Here is a 17,080-nt window from a genome sequence, read left to right on the forward strand (position 1 = left end):
GGTAAGGCCCTGACAATCCCTAAATTGTCCTGCATGCCGGGGACAACTGCCGGCTATGTTGGCTGTTCCTGCCTCTACCTGGAGAGAAAGGCATGGGCTGCTGGCTTTTGTTCGTGGCACACGCCCTCACCAAATTGTTCCTCCTGGGTGCTAGATGACAAAGTTAATCCTGAAAATGCAGTAAGGCTTTTTTTAATTCTTTTTTTTTTTTTAAGAAAAGAATGATGTAAAATTCAAATCCATAGAAATATGAAGATTTTATAAAATGAGAGTCCCACTCACCCTTTCCTCAATCCTTCAGTATTATAGTATTTTGGTCATTTATTTTTAAAAATCATCATTTTCATAGATATTAAGATACATTAGAAGAAATTATATTTACTATTATCTTTATCTTTAAATTTTAAAAAATCTTCATAATCCTAGATATATCTCCTTGATGTTTCTTTATTTATATTCTATTTCTTTCTTCCCTTGATCAAATTTGTCAGAAGCTTGTTTATTTCATTAGTCTTTTCATGGAATCAATTCTTCATTTTGTTGATCAAGTCTAGCATTTGTTAATTTCTATTTTTCTTCATTTTTACCATTATATTAATTTCTTCCTTCTAGTTTCTTTACATTTATTTTATTTTTATGCTTCTTTAGCTGAATGCTTACATTTTTATAGCAATTTATTTTATTTTCTAATACATTTATTAAAGGATATACATTTTCCTTTAAATACTTTTTTGTCCACATTCCATAGGTTTTGATATGTGGTGTTCTCATTGCCATTAACTGTTAAATAATGTGTAATCTGCACTTTAATTTCTTCTTTACCAATGGTGTTTTTAAAATTTCTAATTGGATAGAATTTTGGCTACTCTTTCATGGTGCATTTCTAGTTTTACTATATCGTCGTCATGAACTATGTTCTGTATAAGTTTTATTTTACAAAATTTATAAGCTTTTCTTTGTGGCCTAATAAACAGTCAGTTTTACATACTCCATGGGTATTTTAAAAGAATTTTTATTATCTGTTTCCCCTCTATCAACAAAATTATACACACATGCAAATATATATAAAGGTCAAGTTTATTAGTTATTTTTGTCAACTTAATCTTCAATTCCTGGGATAGTTGCACTAAAATCTCTCCCTATGACAGAGTTTTAATCAATTCCTCATGTTAATTCCAATAATTTTTGCTTATATATTTCAATGATGTCTTTTTAGAGGAATAAACAATTAAAATATAGATATTTTTGGAGATTAATAGTTTTGTCAATATAAAAAATGTATCCCTTTCAGTCCAATCAAGTTCTCTGTCTCTTAATAGTGTTTTAAACCCATTTGACTATATTGATCATTTATATAGAATTAAAAAATTAGATCAATACCTTTCACCAAACACAAAAATAAATTCCAAGTACACTGAAGACCTAAAAATGAATATAAACACTAAAAATGTTCAGAAGGAAGCATAATAGACTATCATGATGACTTTAGGATAAGGAAGGATTTCTTTTAAAAAGACAAATACCGATTATAAAGGAAAACACTGATATACTGTGAACATTGTCATACTATAAATTAAAATTTTGGTATGACAAAAGACTTCAAAAAAATAGGAACAGACTGGAAGACATTTGCAATTTATATAACCAACAAAGAATACTAGTATTCAGAATTTACAGAGAATTTCTAATGACCAACAAGAAAAAGACAAACATCCAATACAAAAATGATCACAGTGTTGGAACAGGCAAGTCACAGTGTGGGAAATCTGAATGTCTAACAAACATATGGAAAGATGCTCAAATCAAGGGAGAGAAAAACTGAACAACAATGTCATACCATTGAGCTTCCCAGCTGCAAAAGGAAAATAACACTATACTTATCAAATAGGTAAAAGTTAACAAGCTTGACAACACACATGGATAAACGTCCAAAAGGGGATGTTAAGTATAAAAAAAAAGTTCTAAATAGCATGATACCATTTATGTAAATATTTAATACACCACCAACAATAGGATATTTTGTTTATGGATACATAAATATGCAGCAAAAGTTTAAGGACAACCATGAAAATGACCCACATCAACTTCAGAAAGATGTAATTTCTGGGGAGGAGGGATGGGAAAGAGTAAGCAGAGGGCTTCAGGTGCAGTTGTAACATCTTCTCTCTCTTTTTTTTTTTAGGATGTCTGAAGCAAATATAGCCAAAATTTAACTTGTTATCTTACGTAGGTACCTAGGTGCTGCTTACATATTTTCTATACTTTTCTATATGCATGAAATATTTTAAAATTAAAAGACCACAAAAGACTTAGATTTAGTCTGTACCCTTACAGAGCATATGGCCAAAGCAAATGCAAACAAAATTCCACAGAATGCCAGACCCATGAATAACACATCTCTTCTTTTTCGGTGCTATTATGTATTTATTCTTTCTAAAATATGTTACTTTCTGGCACTAAATTTTTTATTTGGGGAGAGAAGGTAAATGCATATGTGTTTGATTTGCTTTTCTTTTTTAGACTCTGAAATATACAACCATTTCAAGTTACACATAAGAATTTCTGAAAGGCCTTATGCAAGATGATAGGGAGCCCATGTGAACACCATATAAAAGGGATAACCTAAAATTGATATAATACTACTACATGATGACAGTGTCAATTATATGAACTGTTCCAAGGGTAGGCCTGCAGGAGGTATTTGAGCCTGTGAGTGTCATGCCACTGGTAAATATGGGCAGAGCCTGTGACTGAATATTTATTAAATGTGTAAATGTGAGACAGAACCACTTTAGCAAGATTTTTGTGGGAAAACAGATTTGTGTGCAGGGCCTAAACCTTTCAATTGTGCTATCCTTCAAAGGGTTTTTGAAAAGAAAAGGAAAAAAAAAAAGAAATCATCTCTACTTATTACTTAGAATAGTAGAATTGAGATTACCGTAGTATGTCAGATATACTCAAATGCAAATTATTCAGGATAAAACTAAGTAGACGTTATTTCTCATTCAGTGGATTTTAAGTTATAAATTCCATGAATTTGAGTCTGTACTTTTTAACATAACACAGTTTGAGACCTACTTTTTGTGGTGTTAAGCAAGATCTGAAGTTCAGTCTGTTCATCTGGATCAAGACTGTCCACATTTGTATGTATTAATGTTGAACCAGAAACTAGAGAATCACTAGTACCTACAAGAAGAAAAAAAAGCAGAATTTTAAAAGTCTACATTTTCATGAATGGAGCATTACTCATAACTGGTAGTGGAGTGCTCTTTGGTATTATAAGTGCACAAGACAAACAGCTTACCTTTCTGCACAGAGAAGCGAATACTTGCAGGCCCCCCAGTGCCTTCTGAAGAAAAATTAGCTGACTGTATTGCTAAATTAGGTTCCACCACTGATTCATTGCCCAAAGACAAGGAATAAGTCTCCATTTGCTCAATAAGCCTGCATACAATAAAACATAACAACTTAACATGCTAGAGATTTTGTCATAAAATCAGAGGTGTGTGTTCTCTCTCACATTGCAATATAAAGGCATAAACACAGAACTCATGTGATCAAGACAACATTGACAATCACCTAGAAATAATTGGTTTTATTGCTTTGTTATATATACTTTTAAAAAAAATTCTCACGGACCATCCTCACCCAAGGCTGCCTTGGACATAGATGCCAGAAAGCTGGAATTCAAGAAGGCAGATTTCCCAATAGAAATAATCTGTATTATCAATATGATGCTCTTCACACAGAAGGATGGTGTTGCCACCCACCATCAGCCAGGCATGTACTTCTACTTGTTTCTGCAGTGGTGAGAATCGATTTCCATTTATTCAACTCCCTCCTCCAGCCACATCCCTTGGGGTCCAAAGTGTGTCTGGTGAGTTGTTGGTTCCTGAGGCGACAGTTCAGAGGGAACCACAGAAGAGCAGAGCTTAGAGCTCATTGCCTCAGCTGTGGACTAAGCACCACAGGTTTTCACAGTGCTCTTTTCTACTTGGGCTAAGTTCAAAGATAGATGAGATGGAAGGTGGGGTGGGAGGGGGCAACCTGTCAATTTGATGTTCTCCAAAGAAAAATCATAAGACCTTTACTTTTTCTTGTTTCCTGTAGATATTTGAACAATTTCTGTACTTAACAAAACCTCTGTATCTAAGTTAATCCATCTAGTTTTCCCAGGAAATGAAAGGATTTCATCAACATGTAGTTGTTCTGTATTCCAAATGTTTATTTCTTCCACTAAAATATCTTTTTACTTTCTCCAAGTGAGGTAAAAGAGGGAAAGTTTAAACTAATTGAGGATTACTTTATAAAGAGAATATAATCATCATCTGTACAGAAACATTCAAGTCAGCTCTTCTGTTTCAAATGTTTTCCTTTCATAGAACCATTTTCTGAGTTTTCAGCAATTCACACTATATATTTCCCACGTAGTGAATAACAATCATACCCTAGAGCTGCTTTCAGTGGGATGAATGCCTAACAAAACTCCAATCTGCTGAGAGCATGATTCACCAAATAATATCTGTTGAGTGCCTAGGAAGACGTGAGCACCCTGTGAAACACTGAGGATATCAGCAGCTGCTCCCTCAGGCGTTCACAGGCGAAAGGGAAAGATGTGCTAGATTTATGGGGATGTTTTCCATGTTCACAGGCACTTTTAAAGGGTTGTTTTACCCATAGATAGTTCTAAGGCCATATTTTCTTCCATATGATTCTTCCCTCCTCTTGCCATGACTGATGAGATTAGAGACGGTGCCTTCCCCAGAGTAACCAGTGCAGAAGCTAGCCATCAACCTAGTACAAATGACTAAAAGGTGTCATCAGATTCTTTCAGGGCTCTCTAAATTTATTATGCCAAGGAAGAAGTTAAACCCCGAAGACTGAGTCACATAGCATGTTTGCAACTTCTGCTTCTTAGATTATAGATTAACTCTCTTCTTCATTGTTCTTGCTCTGTAAATGACTAGGAGAGACCAGACCTCCCCACTTCTAATCACTTATCTTTGTTATAGATTAACTGATTCCTTTATTGTCCTGTATCTAACACAGTCCAGATGATGCAAAATACCCCATGACTCTTACGTCTTCAATGTGTAATGTTAAATATACCATTCCCAAAAGAAAAAGAGCACCTCAACTAATCAGATCGTTGTAACTATGTGTTAAGCCTTATATAGAAAAATGTTGAAATTCTGTTAAGTTTCCCTAAACTTTGTCTATGTAACCAATCCCAAAATTCTACACTTTGAAACACTGACTTCCGTTTTTTGGAATCTGTGCTTCCCAGGCAACCGTTCTCAAACTTTGTGCTTCAATAAACTCTCTTCAAACTACATTCTGACTCTTTTGATTATTTTAGGTTGACAAGGCCCAGCTATATTATGATCCTATTCTTGAAGCTAATGTGGAGTCTTTCTTCCCTGTCACTCTTCTCCCTTTTGTCATCACCCTCTCCACTTCTCCTTGTAAAGGTAGAAGGAATTCAGTAGTTGAGGGACACAAAGAGGAAACTGTGAATGAAAGAGTCAAAGTGAGATGGATGACTAAGGCCTGGTGGCTGTCAGGAGACCATGCACCTAGCCTTGGTTCAAAGGATGGAGTTTGGAAAACGTGGGTTGCCCTGAGCAACAATTAATTTATTTCCCTGTAGAGAGTGGAGCGTAGGAGGTGACCTCTGCTGGAAGCTCATCAAGAGTATCCTACCGAGGAGAGCTAAGGGGCTGGTGACCCGACTTGAGGGCTAGAGGCAGGTGAAAGCCCTGTCTAAGGGAATAAAGGAAAGATCTGAGTCCACAAGAGCTTACGCAAAAGATCACATGGCTGAGGGTAAACTGATAGACCATGGAAAATAGATATGTGGGCTAGAAACTCAGAGTGGGAGGAAGGAGGGATAGAATGTGCTTATAGCCTTTCCTAGTTCAATGTGTTCTATATTTAAAATTTTTATTTATCTTCTAACCACCTCCTTTGAAGCCAATTGTATCATATAATGCATGTAAATCCCACAGAATTGTTTTGTCCTCTATATCTTAAGCCATTAAAATTCCTAATTGTTTATTGTGAGGAAAGTGTTCCCACCTGCACTGTGACCTGTGATGCCCTCAGCCAAATTCTACAACTTCTCTTCCCTCAGCTTTCTCACCAAAAACATGCACTCCGCTCCTTTTCCTCTAGCTACTCTCTGCAAACACGAAGCTTCCAGCTCTGAAGGAAGCCCACGCTGGCTCTGGGGCTACGTGTTCACAGATGAAGTGCCGCATGTTGCTTCCTGGCTCCAGGGGTGGCCGTGGCCTGGGAGATAGAGTGACCAGGATGATTTAGATTACAGCTCATTTCCTAGCCTTAGTTGTCATGGCCAAGAGGCAGCCTCCGTGCAGGGCCCGTGGCCTCTTTCTTCTCCTACTTCAGGAAAAATGAGAAGCGTCCACACTTCCCATGAGAAGGGCCCAGACTCCTGTTGAAAGTCTGAAGTCACAAAATGTACCAGTAAAGTGTTCACACAACTTCCACCACCACGTCTCAGACTTACAGTCTTTTGAGTGCTCTATTTTGTGCCTTTGTGCTTTTTCTACTTTGAGGATTCAACACTAAAGAGGTACTCGGTTATAATCATTAGAAAACTGAGAACTACTTCTAGGAATTTCTCCTAAGGAAATAAGGGGTCATGCAAACAAAGATGATGTATAAGAATACTGATTACTCATAATATTAAAAGACTTTAAGCAATCTAAATGTCTGGCAGCAGAGAATTGGTCAAATAAATGTTTATTCATACTATGCAGTAATCTAAAATTATGGTGTAGATGTATAGGTATTTATATAATAAATGTTTGTATAAAAAAGATTTTTGTAAGGTATTAAGTGACAAAAGTGAGTTATGAATAAATACAGTGTGTTTTATATATATGTGTATATGTATATACACATACACACATTCATACATACACACACACAGAGAAAAAATTTGGAATACATACCAAAAGGTTACTAAAGTTAAAATAAATTTAAAAGTTTTGCTAATCTACATATATTTTTATTTCTCTACAATGCGTTTACATGTTTACTTAAATTTAAAAACCATGTAAGGTAAAAATATAGTGAATCCTACTGAGAAGCCTCTATGAATAAAAAGTACATGAGTTTTAGTTCAAATGTACAACCCAAAGTAATCCAGAACATAAGAGTCAAGAAGAGAGAAAGCGGATAGAGTTGGATTATTGTTTTTTTTTTTCAATGTAGTGTTGGGAAAGCTAAAGAAAGCTTAATCAAAATACACCATGGTCTTGGGAAGAGAACGCTGAGGTGTGGTTTACAGGCTGGCAGTGTGTCCTGCGGAGTGCGCTGTTCTCTGCAGCTGTGTGCATTGGGAAGGGAATTGGAAGAGGTCCTGCCCTGCACAGAGGTTGCCTCTTGGCCATGACGAACTAAGGCTGGGAAAACAAATTCTGCTCTAATCCCAGTTACTCTCTATCTCCCAGGCCACGACCACCCCTGGAACCAGGAGACAACACATACCACTTCATCTGTCTGCATTCTAGAGGAATGAGCCAGTTACTGCATCCATGAGAAAAATAAAAGGCAGCCCCGTTAATTCTTTAACCAAGGAAAGTAAACAGCACTTTGTCGAGTTTTCTTTCCAAATTAAAATCGCGCTTACGTTGTAAAAGTATCATCAGCACCATCAGCGGCAGCAGCTCTTTGAAAAACGTCTTCTCTGACGTCTAGAAGTTGACTCACTGTTGTTACAGCAACTTTTTTTGCCTGCCAAGGAGAAGGCACCAATCATCACAGAAGACACATACACATTACCATCATCATCACCATCATCATCATAAATTATTATAGTAGCAAGAGGCACCACTGGTATGATAGTCTAGAGGCAAGTATTCTACAAAATTAAAGGTTTAGTTTTTGATCTACATAAGACGGCAGAGAGAACCAAGATAAGGCAAAATGAAAATATAAATCCAGGTAGTGAATTGGGAGGCTTAAGTCCCTGAATTCAACCTCATAGCAAGACCTTTCACAGAACCCTCACCACACCCCCAAGAACACAAAGGCAAATTCTTGAATACAGAAGCAGTAGCAAAATAAGAAGAGTGCAATGCTCTTGTTAATACTTAGCATGACTTAATTATACTTAGTATAACTATTAGACTTAGTAAAATTATTTTTCATTTTCTTACAATGAAAAACTCAGGAGTATGTCAGAGAGATGATCTCTTGGCATTTGATCACTATTTAACTGCCCTCTTTGGGGATACTGAGCCTTTCTGTCTTTCCTGGCTAACCCTTCCATACATTCTACATTTGGTGGTCAATATTTTTCTCTTTCTATCCCGTTTTTATTAACTTGTGACTTGAATCCCACCCACTTTCACAAAGGACCTAGGGGAACATAAAATATATATTTTTAAATAAGACATTTAAAGGAAATGAAAGAAAGGAGTAGCTATTTTCAGGGCACACTGGTATTCAACTTGTAGACACTGGCTCAGTCCATATTTGGTGGTTTATAGCCCTCTTGACCATACCCAAGCTATACCGAATGGTAAATGTTGCATATACTTCCTTGTATTCAGGTACCAGAGTTTAGCAGGTTATAATATCAGAAATGTAAACTGGGCTTACAGTTTTCAGAAAGCCAAGACCAAAATGCAAACATGCTTAACTGAAAGGGATCACAGTTTAAAATAACATGTTCCAAAGTAAGTTCCTTGAAACACTATTTACTTACAATGGAATAAGGATGATGAGGACAAATGCAGTTGGTAAGCATATTAATAAGGTGACATAGATTTATTCATTCCAGGACTTCCCAGATTTAATATAATAATGATCATCATGAATATCCTGAAAGAAAATATTTGGACAAGAAGCCCTTTTGTATTTCTTTGAGCATGTCTCAGAAGGGCTGCTCTGCAAAATGGTTTGAAGCCACCTAAACCATGCCTAAATCCATATCATGGAATAAGGAGTGGTGTTCAGGATGTCTTTATTTGTTTCCTAAATGCCCTCTTTAAAAAAAAAAAGTCTGTGAGTTTTACCTCAGGTGAAGCGTTTCTAGATGTGTTGAAAATCTGTCCAACCACTCTAGTAGCAGTAGTGATGTTCTCAGCGGTTAATATATCAGCATTAGATGTTAAAACCTGGGCTTCGGTACAAATGTTATCAAAATCTGCTGTGACACTATCTACCTGTTTGAAAATTAAAAAAAAAAATAAAACTAGGTTTATATCTAAACACATGGGAAGTGACTGCAGGTGAATAAGCTAGAATTAGCTGAGTTTCAATCTCCTGAACATCACGTCTCCCCAGTTTTCTGTGCCTAAAGGACAAAGTATATGCAGGCCAGTGGTTTTTCCCGCCTTTACTGTCTGCCAGGATGGATTAACTATTATGGGCTGCCCTAGCTACATTGGAGCTACTCAAAGTGTGTCCATGGACCAGTGTTAGTTCACTGCTTGTTACAAAGTCCATGGGGTGATAAGCACAGAAACTGGAAGTCAGTGGTCAAATAGTTACATAGGAATTTTATGCTGTTGAATCTAATAATTTTAAAAATTTGGTTTGTATTTTATTTATCTTTTTCATTTCATTTTTCAAGTAATTTATTTTTATTATATTATATTTTACAAAATTATTGGTTTACAATGGGTTGGAAATTGTTTTAACTGGTCTTTCAGCACAGATAATTTGGGAAGCACTAGCCAGGACAACCTCCCCAGGTGCCAGGTGGTCCCTGGGCTCTGTGTTGTGAGGCTAATATTGTCGTCAGTAGTGAAGCTGGGTGTCACCGTGTGTGTGGGAGCGGGAGGCTTAGTTTTTCACTAGATGGCAGCATCATTTCAAAAATCAAACCAATGTCACAGGCTATTCACACTTGAGGAAGAGTCAGAAACAATATCCAAACAGTAGACAGAAACAAATAACTCTCCTATTTAACAGCCAAATCCTTGCTATGTGCTAGGCACTTTGCTAGATGTTTACAGATGTTATCACATTTAATAGGCAAAACAACATTATAGGGTGGACACAATGGCTCACACCTGTAATATCAGCACTTAGGGAGGCCAAGGTGGGAGGATTACTTGAAGCCAGGAGTTCAAGACTAGCCTAGACAACATAGCAAGACCCTGTCTCTGCAAAAAATAAAAAATCAGCCAGGTGTGATGGCATTCACCTGTAGTCCCAGCTACTCAGGAGGCTGAGGTGGGAAGATCACTTGAGCCCAGGAGTTTGAGGCTACAGTGAGCTATAATTGGGCCACTGCTCTCCAGCCTGGGCAACAGAGTGAGACCCTGTCTCAAAAAATCAAAAAAGACAAAACAAAAACAAAGAAACAAAAAAACGACATCATGAGTTGAACACCCTCACCCCCATTTAAAGTCTCAAGAGAAGTGAAGTTTCACACAGCTTGGAAGTAGCAGAGCTAAGAGTCAAACACTGGTTTGTCAGACTCCAGAATCTGCCATCTTTCCTCCAGTCTGTGTGGTTGGCAGCCACCTCCACACCCCAACTCCTACCCTCGCCTCACCCCCACCCTGCCCATCCATGATTAGAGAACCAGGGTATATATACAGTGTAGACTTTATAACCGAGGAAAGCTCCAAATCACTTTTTGGCTGTAGTCACTGGGCAAAACACTTCACTTCTCAGATCCACATTTTCCTCATCTATAAAATGAGTACATTAATACCTATCTATGGTGTTATAAGAATTAAATATGATGAACCAATAACATAAGTAAAATGTCTAGCACAACACTTGGCATGTAAGTGCTTAGCAATTACTAATAGTGTTTTTTAGCCATAATTATAATATGGGAATAAAATCCAACTCACAGAAGCTTTATAAGGATTAAATGAGACAACATATGTCACATGCCTGGCACGTTAAAGGACCTACATAAAGGTATATTGCCTCTTCCTCCCCTGGCTCAGCCCATAGCGTTAGCTCTTCCATGCATACACATTTGGGTACATGCTTAGTCAAAATAATTTAATCTGCATGGAAAAATATCTAGTCAGATGTACTTTTCATTTCACCTGCTCATGGATACAGCCCTGAGACCAGCATCAGGTGTGGAGTTTCCTCCTGTCTCAAAGGGTCTTTGGTTATAGTTTTTTCTTTTCATTCTGATCTGGGAGACTATCAAAAGACCTTCCTTTGGTCTCAAATGTCAGGGATCTATTTTTAGTCAAAACTTCACTGGTCTACAAAGATGAGGCCATTTAAGACATGTTATAGATTTTCACTTGCTGAAATTTGCTGAACCAACATATTCAACTGTCCTTTTTCATAAACAGATGCCAACTTAAAAAGTAATAATAGTTTTAGTCACTAGTTTTTGTTATTTCTAGTTTGAGAGTTTTAAAAGCATCGATTTGACCATCAGGTATCTGAAGAACAGAGACTTTACACAGAGTCAGAACTTCTCCCAGTTGCCCACCATGTGGACCGTATGGCATACCTGCTTTTCCAGGGTTTCCAGATTTTGATTGCAATTTCCTAATGTCACATTTTGTAATTCTACCTCTCCATATTCAGAGAGACCGCACTGCCGGGTTGCCATTGGACTGCCCGCTTTAATAAAAAGAAAATTAAAAAGATAACAGTGTTTGCAAATGACCACAGCAACCACCTGCACCCGTACACATGGCCTTTTACAACGTGACTCTGCTGCCCCTCCCATCAAGAGGTAAGATCTATTCCTCTACTCCCTGAGTTTGTGCTGGCCTCGTGACTCACTTTGACCAATAGAACATGGTAGAAATATGTAAGTTCCAGAGCCTACACCTCAAGAAGCCTTGGAGTTTCAGCCTTCACCCTTTTGGAAAGCTGTCCTGAGACTGTCATGCAAAGAAGCAGGTCTAACCCACTGGAAAATGAGAGGCCACATGGGGGAGAACAGAGACCTCCAGCCAACAGCCAGAACCCATGCCCCAGAAATGTGAGTAAGATTGTTTTGGACCTTCCAGCACAATCAAGCTGGCCAACCACAGAACTGAGAGAAATCTAAATTGTTATTCTTTTACGCCAACAAGTTTAGGATGGTCTGATACACAGGAATAGAGAAGCAGATCAGACAATTACTATAAGAATATTTTAGGCAGATACCATGTGTCTTGATTTTTAAATCTGGAATTCAGAAGACCATTTATTTATTTCCTTCTTTTGATGTCTGTAAGCAAGCTTACCTTCTAACAGTGAGGGATATGATAGCTTTGAATTGGATATGATGGGGAAATACTAAGCTGAAAGACCAGAACCACATGAAAAATTTCTACTAGATATTGAATTATATGTTGATCTTTCCTTCCTTATGCAAATCTGGGTAACACTTGAAAGGCAACGAGTTCTATTGTATTGTAGCACCTATTAGATGTTTGGCTGGTTCTCAATAAATGCTTGCTGGGTCATTTGGTTTATTTCCTAGGATTATCACTTGAGCCTCCCTCCCTCACTGTCCCCTTATAGCTAATACTTAAGTAGCTTCTATAGATAAAATCATAATTAGAGGGAGAACTGGCCAGAAGGTGAATTTTTCCTCAAGATCAGCTTTGAGCAGCTGCTCCTTGGGGCAACAACTGGAAACGATAAAATTAGAGATTACTTCAACACCACTGAAAGTAGAAGACTGGGTCACCCTGAATTTATATGATGAATCCCACCTCTACTCCATGACATAATGAAAATTTCTAACATATATATAGGATATAAATAACTTGTAAGTGGCCATATGTTAAGTTCAGCAGTTCATCTTTTCCTCAATGTTACCTACAAGTATAAATATCCCTACTTAAAAATAACTGAAAAGCACTGTGATCATTTGCTATATAAAATTGAGTAATTAGAAGTAATTCTTAAAATAAAACTGAAAGTTAATTTGCCAACATTAGATCTGTAAAATTATATTATGGGCTCAGTATGAAATTCAAAGGCAAATATATAAATATGCTTTAATAATAGTTGTTCAGAAAAGAAAAATAAATAATCAAAGGAAAGATGGTGATTTTCTCATCCCCCAAAAGTAATATATATCAATCAAGTGTAATGACCCTTCATGGGTATATTATTGACACTTTTATTCTTCCCTATTCAGTAGCATATAGTTATATTTTGTAAGTTGTATCTGTTTTATAAATCATTATGAAATATATAAGACATATAAAATTAAGATAATAGGTACCTACTACATACCATATAGTACAGTATGATACGTATACGAAGTACCCATATGACTGAACCTTCCCACTTATCCTCTGAACTCTTAATCAAAATGTTGGAAGACCCTATGTAAAGAGGGTCTCATGAATACTTGAGTATCATGAATACTTGAGTAAGCATGATATATGTGGGTAGAAGCAATTTAGATTCTACAAATGGAAGGCAGGTCTACGCAATCTCTCAGAATAAAGAAAGAAGCATATAAGAAAGCATTTCATGTAATTTATTCAGTGTTTCAAAGAGCTCTTGACATATACAAAAATATCTAAATAAAATATGAGATTCTCCCCAGGATCATTACTGACATAAGTTCTTTCATTTTTGTAAATGATCTAAAATTGGCTATATTCTTAAGGTATCCAGTACTGCAGGAAATGGGAATTACCTACAGAAAGATGTGAGAGGCAGCATTGATCAGATGAAAGTCAATGCAAACAAGGGACAGGTAAAACTTTTAGGGAAAATTATACTGCGTAAGAGGCGCTAGCTATAAAGGAAAGGGATCCTTGAATTTCTAAGGCCATTTTTCAAAAGATATTACCTAATGTGCCACTGAAATAAGTCATCGAAATCCTACATATTATCAGGGAACATACTAAAAATAGAAAATATTATTTGCTCCTTTATGCTTGGAATAGCTCTATGCAAGAAAGGTAATCATGTTCAAGAAAGGTAGAATGAAGCTAGAAAATTTTCCAAGATGGATAACTAAAATGACCAAAAACAAGATGCAGGACTACCAACTACAGATAGACTTCACAGTGCATCTCTACCTGGAAAGATGAAGTCTGACAGTGGAGATGCTATAAGTCTATAATCTAGGCTAATTGTAAAAGTTAAAACAAATTGTATAACTGAAAGAGCAAATGTTAACTTGATCAAACTCCAGGAGACAGAGTAAACTGAGAAAATAAAATAATTAAGAAAAAATTAAGAGCTGCCATCTTGCGTCCCCGCGTGTGTGTGCCTAAACTCAGCTGGTCTTCCCGAGACCCTCTGAGCGCCAACCCTAGTCCCCCGCGCGGCCCCTTTTACGCTCCGACAAGATGAAAGAAACTATCATGAATCAAGAGAAACTCGCCAAACTGCAGGCACAAGTGCGCATTGGTGGGAAAGGAACTGCTCGCAGAAAGAAGAAGGTGGTTCATAGAACAGCTACAGCAGATGATAAAAAACTTCAGTTCTCCTTAAAGAAATTAGGAGTAAACAATATCTCTGGTATTGAAGAGGTGAATATGTTTACAAACCAAGGAACAGTGATCCACTTTAACAACCCTAAAGTTCAGGCATCTCTGGCAGCAAACACTTTCACCATTACGGGCCATGCTGAGACAAAGCAGCTGACAGAAATGCTACCCAGCATCTTAAACCAGCTTGGTGCAGACAGTCTGACTAGTTTAAGGAGACTGGCTGAAGCTCTGCCCAAACAATCTGTGGATGGAAAAGCACCACTTGCTACTGGAGAGGATGATGATGATGAAGTTCCAGATCTTGTGGAGAATTTTGATGAAGCTTCCAAGAATGAGGCAAACTGAATTGAGTCAACTTCTGAAGAAGATAAAACTTGAAGAAGTTATTGGGAGCTGCTATTTTATATTATGACTGCTTTTTAAAATTGTTTTGTTTATGGATCTGATAAAATCTAGATCTCTAATATTTTTAAGCCCAAGCCCCTTGGACACTGCAGCTCTTTTCAGTTTTTGCTTATACACAGTTCATTCTTTGCAGCTAATTAAGCTGAAGAAGCCTGGGAATAAAGTTTGAAAAAAAGGTTAATAAAGTTCTTTGCGTAGTAAAAAAAAGAAAAAAAAAAGAAAAAATTAAGAAGAATTTACAAACAACTGATCCATACTGAGGTTTGCAGGAAAATTAGGATTAGGTAAAGTACCATCCTAAACTTTAAACATTGGAATCATGAAAGGGAGCCAAGTCCTTGATGCCTCTTCCAGGGGTCTCACACTACTCGGAGCAATGATAGATATGACCCAGCATGACAATTTTTATGCTTAAATAGAAAAGATGTTTGGAAAAACACATACCATTTGGTGTATCCTTGCCACATGTTTGCAAATCGAATCCAAGTGCTTATCAAAAAAATAATCCATCACGACCAAGTGGGCTTCATCCCAGAGCTGCAGGGATGGTTTAACATACACAAATCTATAAATGTAATTCACCACATAAATAGAAGCAAAAATAAAGATCATATGATCCTTTCAATAGATGCAGAAAAAGCATTTGACAAAATTCAACACCCTTTTATGATAAGAATGCTTAACAAAATAGGCATAGATGGGGCCTATCTAAAAATGATACAAGCCATATATGACAAACCCACAGCCACCATCATACTGAATGGGGAAAAATTGAAAGCATTCCCACTTCGAACTGGAACCAGACAAGGCTGCCCACTGTTCCCATTACTTTTCAACATAGTATTGGAAGTCCTTGCGAGAGCTATCAGGCAAGAGAGCAGAATCAAGGGAGTCCAAATAGGGAAAGAAGAGATCAAACTCTCACTCTTTGCTGATGATATGATGTTATACCTAGAAAACCCCAAGGATTCAACCAAGAGACTCCTGGAATTGATCAATGAATTCAGTAAAGTCTCAGGATACAAAATCAATACACACAAATCAGAGGCATTCATATATGCCAATAACAGTCAAACGGAGAACCAAATTAAGGACTCAATACCCTTCAAAATAGCAACAAAGAAAATAAAATACCTAGGAATATATTTAACTAAGGAGGTAAAGGACCTCTATAGGGAGAACTACGAAACACTGAGGAAGGAAATCGCAGAACATGTAAATAGGTGGAAAACCATACCATGCTCGTGGATTGGAAGAATCAACATTGTTAAAATGACTATACTGCCCAAAGTTATCTACAGATTCAATGCAATCTCTATTAAATTGCCAACATCATTTTTCACAGATATAGAAAGAATAATTTTACGCTTTGTGTGGAACCAGAGAAGACCCCGTTTAGCAAAAGCAATTTTAAGCAACAAAAACAAAATGGGAGGTATTAATTTGCCAGACTTAAAACTATACTACAAAGCTGTGATTATTAAAACTGCTTGGTATTGGCACAAGTGCAGGGACACAGACCAATGGAACAGAACAGAAAATCCAAATATAAAACCATCCTCATATAGCCATCTAATCTTTGACAAAGCAGACAAAAACATACTCTGGGGAAAAGATTCCTTATTTAATAAATGGTGCTGGGAAAACTGGATAGCCACATGTAGGAGACTAAAACAGGACCCACAGCTTTCACCTCGCACAAAAATCAAATCACGGTGGATAACAAACTTAAATCTTAGGTGGGAAACTATTAGAATTCTAGAAGAAAATGTAGGAAAGACTCTTACAGACATTGGTCTAGGCAAAGAATTTATGAAGAAAACCCCTAAGACAATCACAGCAACAACACAAATAAACAAATGGGACCTGATTAAATTAAAAAGCTTCTGCACAGCCAAAGAAACAGTCACGAAAATAAACAGACAGCCTACAGAATGGGAAAACATTTTCGCATACTACACATCAGATAAAGGACTGATAACAAGAATCTATTTAGAACTCAGGAAAATCAGCAAGAAAAAATCAAACAACCCTATCACAAAGTGGGCAAACAACATGAATAGAAATTTTTCAAAAGAAGATATAAGAATGGCTAACAAACATGAAAAAATGCTCAACATCCCTAATCATCAGGGAAATGCAAATCAAAACCACAATGAGATATCACTTAACTCTGGTGAGAGTGGCCTTTATCAAAAAGTCCCAAAACAACACTTATTGGCGTGGATGCAGAGAGACAGGAACACTTATACACT

The 17,080-nt window shown here is 37.0% G+C and overlaps 2 protein-coding genes across 3 annotated transcripts in view; one reads left to right on the plus strand and one right to left on the minus strand.

Moving 5' to 3' along the window:
- Window positions 1-17,080, minus strand: part of ADGRG7 (adhesion G protein-coupled receptor G7) — a 67,000-nt gene that overhangs the window by 31,439 nt on the left and 18,481 nt on the right. The window contains exons 4-8 of one of the 2 annotated variants that reach the window (XM_045540394.1): window positions 11,474-11,586; window positions 9,048-9,197; window positions 7,658-7,761; window positions 3,305-3,444; window positions 3,079-3,186 (exon numbers count right to left, since the gene is read on the minus strand). In XM_045540394.1, coding sequence (XP_045396350.1) covers window positions 3,079-3,186; window positions 3,305-3,444; window positions 7,658-7,761; window positions 9,048-9,197; window positions 11,474-11,586 — 615 coding nt within the window. Of the gene's footprint in view, window positions 1-3,078; window positions 3,187-3,304; window positions 3,445-7,657; window positions 7,762-9,047; window positions 9,198-11,473; window positions 11,587-17,080 lie in introns of those variants that run through there. The other variant, XM_045540395.1, reaches the window with a different exon arrangement.
- On the plus strand, window positions 14,166-15,032 carry LOC123630597 (transcription factor BTF3). Its single transcript, XM_045540397.1, has one exon. It carries the CDS (start codon window positions 14,277-14,279, stop codon window positions 14,763-14,765), a length of 489 nt encoding a protein of 162 aa, XP_045396353.1. The 5' UTR covers window positions 14,166-14,276; the 3' UTR covers window positions 14,766-15,032.

This window comes from Lemur catta, chromosome 1 (assembly GCF_020740605.2).
Source record: "Lemur catta isolate mLemCat1 chromosome 1, mLemCat1.pri, whole genome shotgun sequence".
In the NCBI taxonomy this organism is placed as follows: Eukaryota; Metazoa; Chordata; class Mammalia; order Primates; family Lemuridae; genus Lemur; species Lemur catta.